This window comes from Ictalurus furcatus, chromosome 26, assembly GCF_023375685.1.
Source record: "Ictalurus furcatus strain D&B chromosome 26, Billie_1.0, whole genome shotgun sequence".
In the NCBI taxonomy this organism is placed as follows: Eukaryota; Metazoa; Chordata; class Actinopteri; order Siluriformes; family Ictaluridae; genus Ictalurus; species Ictalurus furcatus.
In genome coordinates this window covers 19,291,738-19,304,659 of record NC_071280.1, presented here as the reverse complement: position 1 = coordinate 19,304,659, position 12,922 = coordinate 19,291,738, and the positions used below count along the sequence as shown (strand labels likewise).

At 41.3% G+C, this 12,922-nt stretch overlaps 2 protein-coding genes across 2 annotated transcripts; one reads left to right on the top strand and one right to left on the bottom strand.

The window, feature by feature from the left end:
• Window positions 1–677: 677 nt before the first annotated feature.
• Window positions 678–8,814, bottom strand: LOC128601844 (E3 ubiquitin-protein ligase TRIM35-like). Its single transcript, XM_053615240.1, has 6 exons — window positions 8,413–8,814; window positions 7,827–7,922; window positions 7,511–7,741; window positions 7,398–7,420; window positions 6,780–6,898; window positions 678–3,532 (listed from the first exon to the last, which is right to left on the bottom strand). The coding sequence occupies exons 1-6, from the start codon at window positions 8,812–8,814 to the stop codon at window positions 3,063–3,065; spliced, it is 1,341 nt and encodes a 446-aa protein (XP_053471215.1). The 3' UTR covers window positions 678–3,062.
• A 2,679-nt stretch (window positions 8,815–11,493) lies between these two features.
• On the top strand, window positions 11,494–12,801 carry LOC128602516 (CMRF35-like molecule 9). The gene is made up of 2 exons (XM_053616383.1): window positions 11,494–11,837; window positions 12,364–12,801. The coding sequence occupies exons 1-2, from the start codon at window positions 11,798–11,800 to the stop codon at window positions 12,708–12,710; spliced, it is 387 nt and encodes a 128-aa protein (XP_053472358.1). The 5' UTR covers window positions 11,494–11,797; the 3' UTR covers window positions 12,711–12,801.
• Window positions 12,802–12,922: the final 121 nt, after the last annotated feature.

The window sequence follows — 12,922 nt, the reverse complement described above, 5'->3', positions numbered from 1 at the left end:
TAAATCGGGTGTGTCAGTGCTGTAAAACATGGGAAGTAAGATGGGAAACACATATAAACACATTTATTATTAGTACTGCTCAAGGAGATTTAGTTTTAACATTTGTACCACAAAGTACTGCACGTTTTTATTTGTATTTCTGTTTCTAGTTACTGTCACCACCCTGAAGATGATCATTTTATCTCACTTGAAGTTAATTAGACAAAATAACGCAGCTTGTCGTGTTACTGAGAAACCGTAAAGAAACGTAAACTCTTCTGTCCTGAAGATGTTGGAAACGTAAAGTTACAGCTTTACCTCTGACACCGGAGACTCCTTCCATAACCGTTACATAAACGTCTCCTTATTGAAAACGTAATATCACCATGTCAGCGATTACACACTACTATAGAAACGATAGCATGGCCAAACAAGCGCGGTAATAATATAAACCTGCGCTACTGTCCGAGTTGCTGTTCTAGAAAATTAATCAACATCTTCTGACCAATCATGATCCAGAACTAAGCAGCACTGTGGTGTAATTTAGCCTAGCTAGCCTAGTTTAAACCCCTTCAATTCAAGAGAGCAGTCAAGAACAGGTTAATAAATATTAACTCAAACGTAAACGTAACCTTCATATTTGAGAGCCGCTGCTTTGGCCTACGTATTCTCAGCATTACACGACAATATTTAAAAAAAAATTGATTAGCATTAAAATGTGTAATTTTTTGCATGAATAGAAATGTCTGTAAAGTCTTTATCATCACCTACAACTTTCTCTTCCAGTGTGATCAGTGAAACCTCGTTTTGTAACAGAACCTCTGGCTTTATGGCTTTTTCGGTGTCCTGTTAGATAAATAGATGTCGTAGTCTTAAACATTTTAAACCAATTTTAATAAAACGTCTATTGTGTCATAACATATGTAACTATCGCTACACAAATGACATGACGATCGGTTTATACCATGAACACAAAACTCTTTTCTGACTAACAGTAACAAGGTCAAATAAAAGTGTTAAATAACTGAAACAAATCTGGCACAGGAGACTTTATAATATTAGAGTACCGGGATGTGATGGAAGACTGACTCACAAAACTCTCTGCTGTAGTATGTTCTTTAATGTCTCCAGCTCCCCCTGCAGGACGCACAGAGAAGCTGAGATGAGACACATTAATACACACATGTACATCCATGTACAGTGTGTTAACAGCTGCATGGTGTGTGTAGTGTCTATATGTGCAGTGTTTACATCTTCCTGTCTGAGGAACATCAACATTTGATAACAAAATGTGTGTGTGTGTGTGTGTGTGTGTGTGTGTGTTTGTGTGTGAGTGTTACCCTGCAGGTTACCCTGCAGGTTCTATATATAGCATGTCAGGCAATGTTTCTCCGTGTGTGGGTTATTATAAACTACCATATCAGCTGCATGCGTGTAGTTTCTTTGCTGTGTGTGGACAGCATGATGTATAATACACATGAATAAATGTAGACTCTAAACACTGTTCATAGGTTGTTGTTTTTTATTATACAGAACATGCAGCAAAACGATTGTTTATCATGTATCAAGTGATCAAACAAAGTTAATAAAATATGAACTTTATGAAGCTAAAATGTAGTAGTTTCACCTTGGAGTTATTGTACATGCTGTTGTGAGGTAGAGGGCCACACTTGGTGGTACTCATTTAGAAATTTTAACAGCAAACAGCAACTTGCACAACATACCGTAACTTTATTCGACTCCTGAAACGGAAGCCTTGTGGAACGTTCTGGAGAGCTTTCTACCTTTTATTTAATGTGACTTGAGTGAGCAAGCTGACTGTTGGGTTTGATACACTCCAGAAAGATGAGAAACTTTGTCTGAACATGATACAAGAATCTACTATAAAGCTGGACGTACTTACAATGCTACTGGTATAGCATGGGTCATAGCAGGGGTCTCCAATCGTATCCGGAAAGGGCTGGTGTGGGTACAGGCTTTCTTTCCAATCAAGCAGGAGACACACCTGATTCCACCTGTTTAATCAGTTGATCTTGGCTTTCAGTAGACTCAGGCGTGGCTTCTGTTTGGTTGGAATGAGAACCTGCACTCACACCAGCCCTTTCCGGATACGATTGGACACCCCTGGGCTATAAGGAGCAAGGGCTCTTTATATGAAAGTATATTGCTTTTGTTGTACAGAAATATATCTTTATTTTGGATCTCAGTAAGGCAGTGTTTAGGTTGGGATAAAACCAAACAGTGCACCTCCTATTAGTATCATGAACTTGGTGTTTGCCCCATGAGCAAGGTTCCCAGGTTCATTGTTTAAGTCCAGGGTACTACAGCTACTGCAAATCAGAAATTCCCAACAGTTAACTAGTTTCACCAGAGAAGACTGAGAAAAAGAAAAAAAACCATTCTTTTCTCACTCAATTTTCACTGTTCAACATCATATTAATGAGACATCCAGCAGAGTAGTAGAGATGCTGGACTCAAAGTCCCAGAATGCAATGCAGCTGTACAACGTTGAGTTATGGAAGATACTCCTCTCTATAGGATTCTATAGCAATCTATATAATGATTAGTGGACAGTTGGAAGAAAATTTGGAAGCTGATCTGTTTGAGCAGACTGTGTAGATGAGGAGGCAAGAGAGCTGGACAGATTAAAGGACTAAAGAGCCGCTGCACCACCCTCTTTAGGCACTTGAAGCTAGGATTAGATTCAGCACTATCAGGAGGTAATCAAATAGCATTGTGGGAAATGTAGGAACCCATTAACCAAAGTAAAAAAATTAATTAAAAAAAAGCTTAAAATTTCAATACACTGTTAAAGATCACATGTTAGTTATAAAGATTAATATGCAAAGCATGTTAAGTAAATAAAGATAATAAGGCTCCCAGCAATCCATTATGTACTAATGCTTTCTCTAATTATAAACAGATAGGATGCGTCATAAACTAAGAACGTCCTGATTATACAACTAAAGCCTAATCATAATCTGAACAAAAACAAAACAATGACATCATCCAAATATCTAGAAAGTATGATATAAATCCTGTGAGGACTGTGGAAGTCATGGCTTGACTGATTACACCAACCTTTACACGGATGGTAAGATCTTCAGTGGGATTCGGCTGAATGGAAAAAAGCAAGGGTACATTTTCTCAGTGTATTTGTACTGATATGATATCATTGTGACATTAGTGTCAGGATCACTGAAGACCACCTGCTTTTTCGTCATGTCCAGAACAACGCACACTTTCTTAATCTTGGGTGCTACTGGGGTCCAAGAACATTTACCCTTAATACAACTTACGAGCATAGAACAGCTGGATAGGTTTTGCAATCTTTTAGTGGATTCAGTAACAACTCCCAGAGCCCAGTGTTCGGAGTGTTCCAAATCCACCTGCCAGGTGTGCACTCCTGAGCTGAACCCTTCTGAGCCCAGGATGTAACAGAAGCGTTTTTCTGGAGAGGTCAGTAACACCTGGCTTGAACAAGTGATGCTTGTCAAATCTGGAGATACCTCAAGGTTAGTTGATTTGGTATTTGGGTCCAGAATTACTGGATCTAAAAATGCCAAAACAAACCGGTGCTCATTATACAATTTTGATACTTAAATGTTTAATATTAAGAACTGTACTATTGTATTATATCTCATTTACATTATTTCTTGACTCAAAGTTAGTGACTAAATTTACATACGCTATAAAAGAGACTTTGTGAACACTATGACTTCGTGAAGTATTACACTCAGCTCCTAGTCTCTGTCGTATTTCCAAGCCTTATATCATGTTTGCTTTTCTGGTTATTGACTTTGTTTACCCTGTTGACCTTGATTCTCTGCTCTGCCTTGTTTAGCCTGTCTGCCTGATCGTTTGATCCTAGCCTGCCTTGGACTTTGTTTTCTGCCTGATCCTTTGTACTCCTTATTGGTTGATTAAAGTGCCATACCTGCACTTGCTTCTGTCCTGCGCCTACATTACGTGACAGAATACTTCGCCTGTAACATGGAAGCAGCAGGAAAGAGGAGGAGACATCATGCTAGGAGAACCAAGCAAACTGTCCCAGCTGTTGGTTCGACCCAGCTTCCTCAGTGGACTGTTGTAGATCTCCCAGAGCCTTATGATGGGTTATCAGGCTACCCTGAATATTTTCTTGTTGACTGCCAGATCTGTTTTGCAAGCCTAATGGACCCCAAGCCCAGGGAAAAGCAATGGCTAAGGTTCCTGTTGTCCTGGTTTTGTGGCCCAGCACGCCAGTGGGTGCAGAATCTAGTGGCCATGGGATCCAGGGGACTTGAGAATTCAACTCAGTTTGTGGGACTATTCGTGATGGTGTTCAGCAGTTCAGCATCCTGGGCCATCCTGGAGGAGCTTTTGGGGGAGGCCTGCCTCAGAGATGAACCTGACTTGCAGTTCACCACCTATTATAAGCAGGCAAACTGAGTGATGTCCTTCTCAAAGCTCCTGCCTAAGAACCACTATGTGGTCACCTCTGCAGAGCTCCAGCTGGAGGTCAACGTGGCGACCTCATCTCCAGGGTTTCAGCATAAAGCAATGTTCCTGTCTGAGGTTGAAGAGGTGGCCTTTCAAGCCAAGTTCCTGTCAGAGGTCAAAGAGGCTACCTCTCAAGCCAAGTTCCTGTCTGAGGTTGAAGAGGCGACCTCTCAAGCCAAGTTCCTGTCCCAGGATGAAGAGACGGCCAACCCAAGCTCTGCTCATGCCAAGTTCCTGTCCCAGGTCGAAGAGACGACCTATCAAGCCAAGTTCCTGTCAGAGGTCAAAGAGGCTACCACTCAAGCCAAGTTCCTGTCCGAGGTTGAAGAGGCGACCTCTCAAGCCAAGTTCCTGTCAGAGGTCAAAGAGACAACCTGTCAAGCCAAATTCTGGTCCAAGGTCGACAAAAGGGCCTCTCAAGTCAAGTTTCTGTCTGAGATCGACGAGACGGCCTCCCAAGACACATTCCTGTCTGAGGTCGACGAGGCGACCCCCCATGCTAAGTTCCGCTAAAGGTCGACGAGGTGACCTTCCACGCTAAGTTCCAGTCTGAGATCGATGATGTGACCTTCCATGCCATGTTCCAGTCTGAGACCGACGATGTGACCTTCCACGCCATGTTCCAGTCTGAGACCAACATCACAACCAACCAGGTTCTGCTCATGCCAGAGTCAGTTGACAAGACCTTTCAAGTTCTCCTTATGCTTGAAACCGACATCATGACCAACCAGGTTCTGCTTATGCCTGAAGTCGACGTCACGAACAACCAAGATCAGCTCACGCCTGAGTCTGCTGACACGGCCAACCAAGTTCTGATCATGTCCGAGTCTGCTGACACGGACAACCATGTTCTGCTCACGCCTGAGTCTGTTGACACAGCCAACCAAGTTCAGCTGGCAGAGTTGATGGAGGATTCGCTCCTGCTCTGCTGAGGATGACGCTCTGCCCTCCTGCTCCACTGTGGACATCGCTCCCCCACCATGCTCCGCTGAGGATGTCGCTCCCCCACTGTGCTCCGCTGAGGAAGTTGCTCCCCCACGTGCTCCGCTGAGGCGGAGAAAGAAAGGCTGACAAGATGGCCCACCAAGTCAAGCCCCCATCTAAAGCTGACAACACAACTTCCCAAGAATGGATCTCGCCTAATGACCCCGGCGAACCAGCCCCAGCCTCATGTTTGCTCCTTGGCTCCTTGAGAAACCTGCAGTGAAGACATTTTGCCCAGAGTGCCAGGACCGCCGGGGGAGGGAGTGTATTTTGGCGTTTTGGGGGAAGCGCCCTTGGGGGGGGTGTTCTGTCATATCACAGCAAACCAGTGACTACATTTCCCATCCTGCATGGCGGCCTACAAACATGGCTACCATGGACTGCAATTCCCAGAATATTCACATTCATTCTAATCACGCACACCTGCATCCTATTCACAGCACTCACAACTATGCTATAAAAGAGACTTTGCTTTGTGAACTCTATGACTTTTATTACGCTCAGTTGTCTAGTCTTGGTCATATTTCCAAGCCTTATCTCATGTTTGCTTTTCTGGTTATTGACTTTGTTTACCCTCTTGACCTTGATTCTCTGCTCTGCCTTGTTTAGCCTGTCTACCTTGTTTAGCCTGTCTGCCTTGTTTAGCCTGTCTGCCTTGTTTAGCCTGTCTGCCTGATCATTTGACCCTAGTCTGCCTTGGACTTTGAGGTTGGAGAATACATGGCAAGGGATCTGAGACAGTGCCTCCGTACAGAATCTCTCCAAATCCTTCACATTTCGAGGTCCACACTGGTGGACTCTCCTCTTCAGTTCACCCCACAGGTTTTCTATGGGGTTCAGGTCAGGGGACTGGGATGGCCATGGCAATATCTTGATTTTGTGGTCGGTAAACCATTTTTGTGTTGATTTTGATGTATGTTTTGGATCATTGTCCTGCTAAAAGATCCAACCACGGCCCATTTGAAGCTTTCTGGCAGAGGCAGTCAGGTTTTCATGTAATATCTGTTGATATTTGATAGAGTCCATGATGCCATGTATCCTAACAAAATGTCCAGGTCCTCTGGCAGAAAAAAAGCCCCAAAACATTAAAGATCCACCACCATATTTAACCGTGGGCATGAGGTACTTTTCCATATGGCTGTTTGAAGTTCCAGTAGTGTCTGGCAAACTGAAGATGCTCAAGTTTGTTTTTGGATGAGAGTAAAGGCTTAAAATCCCAATTATAAATCTGTTTCAATTCTTGGTTGTAACATAAAAATGTGGAAATGTACGGCACTGTATTTATGAAATAAATACAACAAAAGCCTAAAGTATATTTGTGCTCATTCACTTACAGTAAGGACAGAGGTGCTTCATCTTCTCACACACTTTGTATCTCAGATTCCCCACGTGTTTAGACACATTGATTAAAGATCCTAAATCAAGCTTTGGATCTGGTACTGTGAACTTAACTCTGAAACACACATACAAAGATAGGCAGACATATTATATAAGATGTGCAGCTTAGCAGCATTGTTCAGGCTTAACTACATCTGCTAGTTCAACTGGTTATACTGTATTAGGAAATTATAGAGCTAGAGCTAAAATAACCCAAACACTATTTAGAGGTGGTATGGAGAATATTACCCAAGGTGGATAGTATTCATCCATCCATCCATTTTCTGTACTGATTATCCTACACAGGGTCACAGGAGAGCCTGGAGCCAATCCCAGGGAACTCAGGGAACACCAGAGTACCCAGAGGAAACCCCTGAAGTAAGGGGAGAACATGCAAACTCCGCACGCACAGGGCGTAGACAGGATTCAAACCCCCAACCTTGGAGGTGCGCCACACACATGCTAACCACTAAGCCACCGTGTTCCCATTGTTTCTTTAATTTGGGGCAGAAATGAACATGGATGTCTAGTTCTTTTTCCACCCAGCACTGATGTATGAAAATAATGAATTTTACCTCTCCTCCGTATCTCTGAAGTTCTGTGAACAAAAAAAAGAAAACAGACTTTATGAATAGCTTTCCTCTCTTATGAGAAGAATACATCTGAAAACAACAGATAAAATGCGTACATGTAAAAAAAGATTTGCATCATGCTTTAGGTCATCCTTAATTTTTTTTATTTGTTCAGATAATGAAGTATGCAATCCTTCAACTTCTGCAGTCTTCTCCATAATCTTCTCCTGCTTCTTCTTCTGTTCGTCTCTTAGTGCAGATAATCGAGCCTCCTCTTCCTCTCTGAGGAACTGATAAAGCTTCTTAAACTCCTCCTTTATCTGTGTCTCTGTCTGTTGGCCCTGAGCCTGCGGAAGAGGACAATTCCCTGTGTTTTCCCCCAAATAAGTGCAATATGTTATAATATTATTTCATTACACAAATATCAAATACCTGGAGTTTTCTAGCTAAGGTGGCGAAGGTGGCCTTTTTGTCAATTAAGGTTTGCAGCTTGCTCTCAAGCTCCTGCAAAGGTTTTTGAAGTTTATTCTGAAAATAAAGATGTTATTTTAGATATACAATAGATATAAAAATGCTTTTAGTATACAATCTAAAGAAGACATGTATGTGGACATCTGGCCATCACATACATATGGGCGTGTTTAACATCCGATTCCAAAACCATGGTCATTAATATTGATTTGGACTCTTCTGAAAAATGCTTTCCAGAAGATTTTGGAGCGTGGCTGTGGGGATTTGTGTTCATTCAACCACAAGAGCATTAGTGAGGTCAGGCGCTACACCCCATAGTATTAATGCTGTACAAAGACATACAAATGACAGCATACAAAGACATTCAACATAATTATGTGCTTCAGACTTGGTGCCAGGAGTTTGGGGAAGGACCACATATGAGTGTGATGCTCAGGTTTCCACATACAAATAGAAAAAATCAGGAAGGGGGCAGATACCTTTCCCAGAACTGATAGAACTTGATTATTAATTATCTGGAAAAAAATTCATACTGAAACTACTTTACCCTGTGTTCCTCAGCTGCTTTGTCGATACTGCAAAAGTTGTGCTTTTTATGGTCCTGAGACACACATTTCAAACACACCAGCTTCTGGTCATCTATGCAGAAGAGCTCATGCTTCAAACCATGAACGTCACAGAGCACACCTTGATTTTGTGCTGAAATCCTGCGTCTCTTCTCCTCCACGAAAGACTCGCACGCACCCTTAAGAGACAGATTTTTAAACGGAGAACGTTTTGTAGTGTGTCTGCAGAGAGGGCATTCCTTCACCAGCTTCTGACACCAGGTGCTCTCGAGACACTCCTTGCAGAAGCTGTGACTACAACGCAGAACCACTGGATCCTTAAAGATTTCCAAACAAACAGAGCATTTGAGGTTTTCTTCCAGATCAGTGTGAGAAGACGCCATGACTTCTTCTGGTTCTTGGTTGTAAGGTCTATCTCGGTGTGTTTCCTCTGTTACAGCCTTCACGTTCAGAGAAATGAAACTGAAAGTGTTGAAACTGTTTGTAGGAATTGTATTTGGTTTGCAAATGGTTGAGACCAAACCTACAAGAAGAGGTGTTTCGCTTACAGGTGTCCGAAATTATACACCAATCTGTTATAACCTGTTATATACCAAACAAAGCAGCACATGTATACCCAAACAAATCAGACAAGAAACCCAAAACGCCGATGTTTCTTTCACTCCTCTATCCTGCAATCTTCAGCCTTTAACTATGAAATCAACTGCTCTACTTTTATCGAGGAAGCACTGGTTGTTTAACTTCTCTCCAATTTGAAACGTCCTTTGACATTTACCCTGAAAAGGGGAAGCATGAGAAATCAAAAAGAGACCAACAAACCCACAGTGTAATGGTAAAATAGTTTCTGCTTGAGGACCCAAACTTTATGGTACTAGCATAGCTAATAGTAATCAGTTTGTTTGGAACCGACATATTCCTGCTTTCTGTGCAAGGATTGGCTATTAGTTTTTACTTACAGGTACTACACTACTTGAAGATGTTTGTTGTGAGGGTTGATCGGTATTGTAGTGACTGGAATGGATATACAATGTATACAATTAAGCTATACATTTCACCTGCAGGTGTCGCTATTTGATCTGAAGCATTTTTCAAATGTAATTAAAGGTTCATATTGGATTGAACCTCCAGAAAGACTTCTTCAGAAAGGTTCTTCCATCACTGCTTTATGTAATTGAACAGTCTGGACCAACAGTGAAGTGGGTTCATCCAATAAAATGCTACTGGATGAACCCAGTTATTACCAATACTAAAAATCTCAAGATAAACAAACAAACTTATACAAATCAGAAGCAGCATCTGGTCTCCGTTCCTGGAAACCAGGTCCATGGAAACCTATGTCCTGTCATCTTCATGCACTTTTTTGTATTTGTTTATTTTGGGGTGATTTTTGTGTATTTTACTCCTTCCTGTTTTCATTTTTTCACCTTTAATAAACACCGTTATAATTTTAAAGAGATGTTACAAACCGTTACAATGCAAACTCAGAGATCACTTGAATAACTCACCTGGAATTACACTTCCACTCAGGTAATTTATCTCTTTTTATTTAAATTACTCTTTTGTAATTTATTATTACAATGTTCCACCTTAAAAATAGAAATTAAATAAACAAAGTAAATAAACCCTATCACAATCCGATACACACATAATCAAATCACATTTAAACAAATTAACCCGAATAAAGAACCCTAAAAGCATTTAATAAACCCTGTTCTTTTCTTCAATATTTAAAGCCCCTCAACTTCTAGTTTTACAAGAATTGTAGGTTATAGTTAATTCAACTCGCCACATGCAATCAGTGAAACTGTCATATTGCAAACCAGGGACTCCGTTTCCCATAAGGCACCTCAGCCTACAAACATGGCTGCCACGCAGTACAACTTCCAACATAACACACAGACATGTTCACAATCCCTGGAATTCTCATCATACACACCTGTTGCCAATTACACACACACACACACACACACACACGCACACAACACCCTTTAAAAGAGAGAGTTTGTTTGCATAGCCTTTGTAAAGTATACATTCAGTTGCATTTGACTCTGTCTATACAAAACCATTGATTGCTTTCGATTCTCTGGTTTTTGATTCTCTGTCGGTCCTGATCCGGTCTGTTTGTTTGAGCACCTGACCCTGGCCTGACTAACGTTTATGCTTTTTGCTCTATGTTTTGTATTGTTATTTACTCATTAAAGCTGCCTTACCTGCTTTTGCTTCCATCTGATCCTCCATTATATAACAGAAACACACTGACATGACATTTTTTACATTTCCTAAAAACTGATATTGTTTATATGTATTTAATTATGATCATTCCGTACAGATATTAATCTTTCAGAAAAACATGTCTCAAAAAAATTGTATAAAATGCCAGGGTTTTGTCCACTTTGTCCATTTATTTCTGTTCCAATGTTGCTGCAGTCTACAGGAACTCTATTTGAACTTGATATAGTAAAATAATTGACTGTTCTATTAACGAATTTCACAATCCTTGCAAAAATATTGGTGAACTTCTTTTCTGGGGGAAAAATGTGGAATTGTGAAATAGTCAGTTATGAGGTTTTGTAAATATCAAACCTTTTAAACACTCCTCTGAGTGGCTTCATAAACAGTTTGCATAATACTAAGATATCCATGATGCTAACTTGCAACAGAAATGTTGATATCACAGTGAAACAGGAAGTGTAGCGTAATTCCATTCATCCATCCATGTTCTATACCACTTATCCTACACAGGGTCACAGGGGAGCCTGGAGCCTATCCCAGGGGACTCCGGGGCATGAGTCAGGGGACACCGAAATTGTTGCCAAAAGTACTAATTAGCTCAAACACCTTCTGGAACTGTTGTCTAATTCCACTGTACATCATATAATGTGGCTCAAAGTTCACATGTACAGTATGTTCAGTGATGCGTTTAATAACAAAGAACAGACGATGCCGATCCCTTGGTGCTTGGGCCCACAAATTGCTCCTTGCAGATATGTGTTTTTCATTAATGTAGTGTAGTAGAAGTGTGCATCAAGACTATACAGGAGCTAACAAAGTAGTAGCTGGAGTTCATTTATTCCTCCGTATCCTGGTCACCGTTGCTGGGGATTAAATAGAAGAGCTGCACAAATGGTTCATCAGTACTAGCACGTGTATCAGCTGACTAACAGAAGAATTTAACTCTGTATATTTATAACTCTTTTCCACTGACTCAGAAAGAGGAAATGAGCGTTTGCATCAATTTGCGCTCAAGATGTAAATGAAGATGGCACTGAGGCAGAGAAACTGTCACTGATGAAAATATTGCTAACTTTGAAGACGGCACAGTGGCCGAGGCAGGTGTACGCTGGTGAACATAAATTATAAATCATTATGAAGATCCTCCACATCTTCATCCTCTGTCTGATCACAGGTAAGGAATATGTTTAATAATATTTATCATCACTATGTTTTTAAAAAAAATAGGAAGTAGAACAGGACTTCATGGAACATGTAGGTGGTGCAGTAGGTAGCATTGGCACCTCACAGCTCCAGGGTCCCAAGGTCTCTCCTGAGCTCAGTTACTGTCTGTGTGGAGTTTCTAATGTTTTCCGTCTGTCTGTGTGGGGTTCCTGTAGGTTCTCAAGTTTCCTCCAACATGCTGGTAGGTCAACTGGCTAAGATAAATTGCCCCAGGTATGAATGATAGGCTCTGGGTCCACCACTACCCTGAGCATGATAAAGATAAATGAATCAATGAATTTCAGCCGTAGTCAGCAAAAGAAAAACCAGGTTTGAAACCCCCCCCCCCCCCCCCCCAAAAGACAGCAGGTCTATGAGTCTAAAGAGTCTACTCTTATTACGAGTACAAACTCCAACCTAAGTACTTTTTCTTAAAAAAATAATACTAGCCATTTACGCTGATGTGCATCATGTTTTTGATTTGAACTTGATTTTAGTGAGAGCTTTGGCGATTAGAACACTGACTGCCTACACAGGGGGAGGAATCAACATCAAGTGCAGATATGAAGATAAACACAAAGACAAAACAAAATGCTTCTGTAAGATGGGAACACAGCAGGAGTGTTTGGATCAAATAAACACAGAAGCACACAAGGAATGGACGCATAAGGGCAGGTTCTCAATTCAAGACACTAGAAGTGCGGGATTCTTCAGCGTGTTGATCAGAGAGCTGACCGTGAAGGACACTGCAACATACAGATGCGCTGTTGTTGCCTCTGATCAAACATTAAACTCCACTACAGTGAAGCTGAACGTCGTAGAAGGTGAGGAGATCTTAATCTAACTTTTAGCAGTAGAACCATGTGGTAAACAACCTGTGAAGAAAACTCCACACGGCATATTAATCATTATAATTAACATGATCTTCAACAGCATCCAAGATTCATACTGTAATGAAATTTTGCATACTTTTGCTTTGGTTAACGGTTTCCTACATTATCCACAGTGCTGTTTGAATACGTGCTGATAGTGGTGCAGTGGGATTTAGCCCTAGCT